Raw genomic sequence first — 6000 nt, 5'->3', positions numbered from 1 at the left:
TTATGAAAACAGCCAGAAAACGATTAAGTTAATGACATGGTAGCAGTTCCTTAACAATCCAATTTACCTCTGGGAGAATGGACACTAAACCAAGATTCCACAGGGGCCAAATGCAGGACAAAATTATCAGTTGAGAAAGAAATTTTATTTCAAGTTTCTAAGGGGGTATTACAAACCATAGAGAATAAAAACATCAAAAAGTATTTAAAAAGTAATTGACTGTCCCTTTAAAATAAAGATTCAAGCAGATTTAACAATGTAGAATGCTATGCAATGAATTAAAAAAAGATTTTAAAAGTATTGGTTTTGCTGTATTCACTAATCCATTATAAAAAAAGCTGGGCATAAATACTTTGTGCATTCATGTGCATTATTTGGTGTTGCATATTATGTAACTTGGTACAGTATTTAAGATATCACTGCAAAAGAGTTCAACACAGTGCATTTATAAATAATGGAGTCATTATAAATCACATTGCAAACATACCTTGCCATTTTCATTGTTACAAATTCAGTATTTCAGTGAACGTAGGAATAAAGTAGCTACAACAATCAATATCTTGACTTTATTTTTTTAATATAAAAAAATGCAGTTCTGGAAACCCACCCTTCTTGCTTTTCCCTCACCCATACATAATGCTTTACTTCTTAAAAATAAAAATAAAGTACTAATTCTATATACATCACATGTACCATACAAAAATGTATCCAAAGTTTCTATTGCTACCAAAGTGTTCTAAATTAAAAGTTACATAAATCCCCTCATTGGAAACAAAGGCATACAGGTTACAAAAAATCAAATTACACACAAGCCATCAAGTCATTTTATACAATTTTCAATACATTTTTCTCCCAAAGCAAGTTATCGCCTCACGTGCCTGTATAAAAATGCATATCAATATACTTTGTCAAATTTATTTTTCATTATAAAGGAAATTAATACATTTTCTATAATAAATAAAACAGGGAGGCACATATATGAAAAAAAAAATCTATGGGAGATAGATGGGATGGTTTTGAAAAAAAAATAATGTGCTCACTGGCTTTAAGCCAAGTTTGTTTATAACAAAGAAAAAACGGGAAAAAAATCTCTAAAAAAAGTTATTTGGGGCAATAATGGAGCGTTTTTGGTGATTTGCAAGTGATGTACATAGCATAATTTTACTCTTGATGCCTTTCTCACAAAGTACCCTCCAAAATAATGTAATTTTCTTTCTTAAAATACACATTTGTAATTGTAAATTTACATCAGTCTTAAATATGTGGTACTTTGTGCAAAGAGCAATGATTTACACAAAATTAAACATTCACAAGTCTTTCAAAAGCTACAGATCAAGGGAAAATGATACAAGCAGCACCATATTGTATAATATATGATTTAGGCAAACATATCTTTGATGTTATTTTGATATTAGGCTTTAAATTCACTAAGCACCTTAAGCTGGAAGATGGTGCTTATGTACTTTACTTTTTTTTTAATATGTAAAAAACATGGAAATGAAAACCTACTCTCTCCCCATCAAAATTAAAAAAGGGAATTAAAGAGCTACCTCTAAAATCAGAATAAGTTAAGTGTTGAATATACATATATGTACAATTTATGAACACTATGAACAGGACATTTTAACAGGTTTAGTGGAAAATCCTCCAAACTACAACACGATGATAAAATCATTAATCTATATGGCAATGGTGATTTAGAGAAACTGCTCAAGTGTTTGAAGTTTGCAGAACTCAGCCACTGAATCAATGATTAAGGAGTTGTATTGTCAATACATTCTTTTAGACAATGAGGTTAATTAATAAAGTTCAAGTCTGTGTATGGTGTGTTTCTTGCCTTGGTAGCACCTTGTCAGTCAATATCACTGAAGTCGCTGACTGGTTCTCCATGGACTCTACTTAGATGAGTCATAGCACGATCAAAAGCAATTCTCACAGCTTTACGAATGCTTGAGTTTCGACCTTCCATCATTTTTAACTTGTCTATGGTCTCATCAATCCCCAGGGGAACCATTTTGGATTTTGGAAGCCATTGCCTATAAATAGGATCAAATAAATCTTAGGTTAAATAAAGCATAGATCAACAGGATTGTTCTTACAGAGGACTAAACTAGCTCTTACATAATGCTTCTCATGCAGTGTGTCAAAACAATTTATCATCACCTTAAAAAAAAATCCAATAGCAAAATTCTTACCAAAGATAGGACACCTGTTTTTAACGTGGGGTTTAAGACACAAGTAGCATCAGTCTCTTGAATAAACAAGACTTACAAATCCAACAGGCACCATAGGATTGAAATTGATGGCAAACACTGACTTTAATAGGAGTCAGTCTGATGCAACATCATATCTAGGTATTAAAACAACTCAGGCTTAGATTAGATAGTAATGGATTGTTTTCAGTCACTACTAGATTCAGCTGCTTTTACCTCTAGAATTTTTTTTAAAAACTATTAATTCTTCAATTTCCATCATTGCACAAATTTTTTGCAAAAATTTGGTTACTCCACACTCTAACGTGTGTTAGTTTTGGTCTCCAATAAGGAGTTCCATAGTCAATGAAATTCTGCTCAGTCCAGCATTCTGCATTTACCCTACAACATTTTAATACCAGCAATTCGGTGCATAGGGTAGAGAATGTGCAGCTCACTCTTCTCCATTAGGTAGTAGTGACTAGAGCCAGGTGTTTTTTAAAAAAATCAATGCTATTCACAAGCTTTCCAAATAGTTTTGAGCACATTTTTTGTGTGGGGTCTGAGGCACCTTTCACAAACAGACCAAGGAGGAAGGGAATAGAGGTAATAGTGCCTCCCTTATAGGCACTGATCTGGGATGTGGGAGACCAAGGTTCTGCTCCCCTCTCTGCCTGATAGGGAGAAGGGATTTGGACTTGGGAATCCCACCATACAGGCAAGCAACCTAGCCACTGGGCGATGGGGTATTCTGATATGAGTGTCTCAATCTCTCCTGTTCAAGCTGTTACACTGCTATTACTAAAAGCAATTACTCATTGGAGCAGGGATTTGAACTTTTGTCTCCTGCCTCCCTAGTGAGTAGCCCAGCCAACAGGCTACAGAGTCATTCTAACTCTCTCTCTCTCTCTCTCTGGCCCAATAACCATTATTTATACAAAGTGGAACAGTGTCAACAGAATAGACTGACAGACCCACCATCAGAATATCACACAGCCTAGTGGCTATGGCACTCTCTTGCAGTGTGGAGACCCAAGTTCAAATCCCTTCACCCTGTCAGGCAGAGGGGAGAACTGAACCCATATAGACTCAAACTTCCATCCCACGTCAGTGCCCTAACTGGTGGGCTAAATCTTAGGCAGGCACCATCATCTCATTTTGTCAATCTAGCCATTTAAACACACACAAGGAAACAAAATGTTTCTGATCAAACAAAATGTTTCATTCATCCGAAACAGATTTTTCTGATTTGCCAATTTTTTCAAATTCTGTTAAACCACAACTGCATTTTTTATTTTAGTTTTCAAAACTGCCAATGAACCAAGAAAGTCAATTGTTCACCCAGCTCTACTAGTTATAGCATTAACAACTGCAAAAATAAAGAACTCTGAACTACAGTCTTACAAGTACAAGGAGGAGATATGTTTACATAAAATAAAAAAAAAATCATTTAGTTCATCTTTAAAAAGAGATGCTCATTTTAGTTAATTCACTTTTTTTAGGCTTTAGATACTGGGAAGATAGTCTCACTAGGTAAAAATGAAATTCTTTTGAAATAAAATATTTCAATATCTGCATTTCTTATATTAAGAGATGGCAGAAGCTATGCTTCTGATGAGTTAAACTGTTCAAACTTGTAAGATGGGGGCCCCTTTTAAAACTGAATATGAATAAAATTTTTAATGACAGTCTTTAAGAGAGAAACTTTGTTACCAAATTATTATTCATTTCTTAGTATTGCTGTGGTACCTAGCAGCCCTAGTCATAGACCAGGACACCACTGTGCTAAGTGCTGCACAAACAGAGCAAAGAGATGGTGCCTATCCCAAAGAATTTACAATCTAAATATAAGACGAAAGACACAGATGGGGGAGTACAAGGTAACATTAAGACAATATTGGTCAACATGACAGACAGTGGTCTCTGTACCAGCAGTCTAGCCGCTGTCAAGATTATTGTGGGCATCACAGAAAATGAGAGTTCTAAGAAAGGATCTGAAGGAAACTGATGAGTGAATTTTGCAGATGTTCAAGAGGAGTTCTTCCCAAATGCGAGGTAAAGCATGGGAGAAAGCATGAAGGTGCTTGTTTGAAATTTTAACAAGTGGGCAATGGAGGCTGGCATCACGGACCAAACAACGGTAAAGGTCAACATCTTGATAGAGAGAGTGGGGACAGGCTATGAAGTACCTTGAAAGTGAAGACAAGTAGCGTACATCTGATGTGATAAAGAGTGGGGAGTCAGTGGAGGAATGCAAAGAGAGTGAGACATGGTCAAAGCAAAAAGGCTAGGAAAACGATGTTTGCAGAAACTTTCTGAATGGTTATCAGTGGGACAAAACTGCATTAGCCAACGCCAGATAAAACGATGTTACAGTAGTCGATATGAAAGATGATGACAGCTTGGATAAGAGTTTTATCTGATAGGGTGGACAGGAAAAGCCATATCCTAGATATGTAATGCACAAAGAAGCTGCAAGATTTATACACAAACATGTGTAAGGGCCTAGAGAGAGGTTTGAATCAAAGATGATGTCCAGGTTAGGGGCGTGAGTGACAGTCAGGATGGTGGCATTGTCCACAGTGATCTAGAAAGGAGGTAATAAGGGAGGGCTGAGGAGGAAAGATTAAGAACTCTGTTTTAGCCATGTTGAGCTTGAGTTTGTGGCTAAACATCCACAAGGAGATTTTAGTGAGACAGGCCATGTCCATTTGGCCTGACAGGATTGCCTTGTGGAGTCCTTTTAGCTACTGGAAAGGACGTTTGGCACTGCTAATTCACATTACCGTGCTAACACAGGTGCCCATCCAAAAACCATGCTGTCAGGTGTAACGTCCATAGATCTGAATGCCTGAGTCTGCCATAGTGTTGTGTCAGCAGTTACCAGAAACATCTGGAGCAGAAGTGAAGATTGTTTCAACATGCGGAGAAGGGGGAACCAGAACTGGTGAGGACAGAACACAGTTCATGGAGGAAGTTGCAGGGGGGAAGGGATGCGACCAGAGCATTGCTTAGTGGTGTTGCTGTTTTGTCCGCTCCAACGCAGCCTGTATTACCCAGGAGTTAGGTGGAGGGTGTGAAAATAAAATTTCTGAACCTTTGGGGGACGTAATATCTTTTGTTGGCCCACTTAAGAGTCAGTGCACATGTGGCTGGGGTATGCCACTCACTGCATGCCAGTTGAAGAATGGCATCATTGTTCTGGTGCCGATGCACGCAGAATGTCTAGTAGCTGGTGCTGACTGTCCTGCACCTCTTCCAATGGCATCTCGATATTCTACAAAGGAGTTCTTGAAAATGATGATAGTCATCTGAGGGGCAGGAAGATGTCTATGATACGGAAGGGAATCTCTCTGGATCTGCTGGTACCATCAGAGCCCGGCTGACTGGAGCATCATCTAACCCCATTTCCAAATGTCTACCCCCTTGTACATCGGCAGAGCCCTGCCCTGACCGTGGAGCCTCCTTCCAGATACTCGTGAAGGATGGGTCGGTGACACGGGAGTTCTCCCAAGCTGAAAGAGACTGCTCTGAAGGCAAATACTGGGGCCGTAAGCTCCAATATGACCAATCCAGTTGATACTGCTGTTTTTGTACTTGTACTCAACGAGTCAGATAATCAGCTTCTTGGGTAAGGCAAAGGAGGAAACTGTCATGGAGCCGTTGGAACCCTCTGGTAGTCATGTTTCTCTGGAAGTGGTGGACCGTGCTGAACATCTGGGTTCTTGGATTCAGATGAGTTGGACTTTTGCATGAATGGCAGTGCTGATGGAGCCCCTGGAATGGAATGCGTTAGAGAGGCATGGCC

At 38.5% G+C, this 6000-nt stretch overlaps 1 protein-coding gene across 5 annotated transcripts in view; it reads right to left on the bottom strand.

The window, feature by feature from the left end:
* Positions 1–253: 253 nt before the first annotated feature.
* BRD1 (bromodomain containing 1) overlaps positions 254–6000 on the bottom strand; it is a 107213-nt gene continuing 101466 nt past the window's right edge. For 2 of the 5 annotated variants that reach the window (XM_084616696.1, XM_084616699.1), the window contains one exon: positions 254–2036. In XM_084616696.1, the coding sequence (XP_084472822.1) occupies positions 1853–2036 (184 nt within the window). In that variant the 3' untranslated portion in view covers positions 254–1852. The remainder of the gene's footprint in view (positions 2037–6000) is intronic. The other 3 variants (XM_084616698.1, XM_084616697.1, XM_084616701.1) reach the window with 2 other exon arrangements.

Source organism: Lepidochelys olivacea (genome assembly GCF_965140295.1).
Source record: "Lepidochelys olivacea isolate rLepOli2 genome assembly, chromosome: 1".
Lineage (NCBI taxonomy): Eukaryota > Metazoa > Chordata > Testudines > Cheloniidae > Lepidochelys > Lepidochelys olivacea.
The sequence above is the reverse complement of the archived record's forward strand: the minus strand, read 5'-3'. Positions and strand labels throughout refer to the sequence as shown.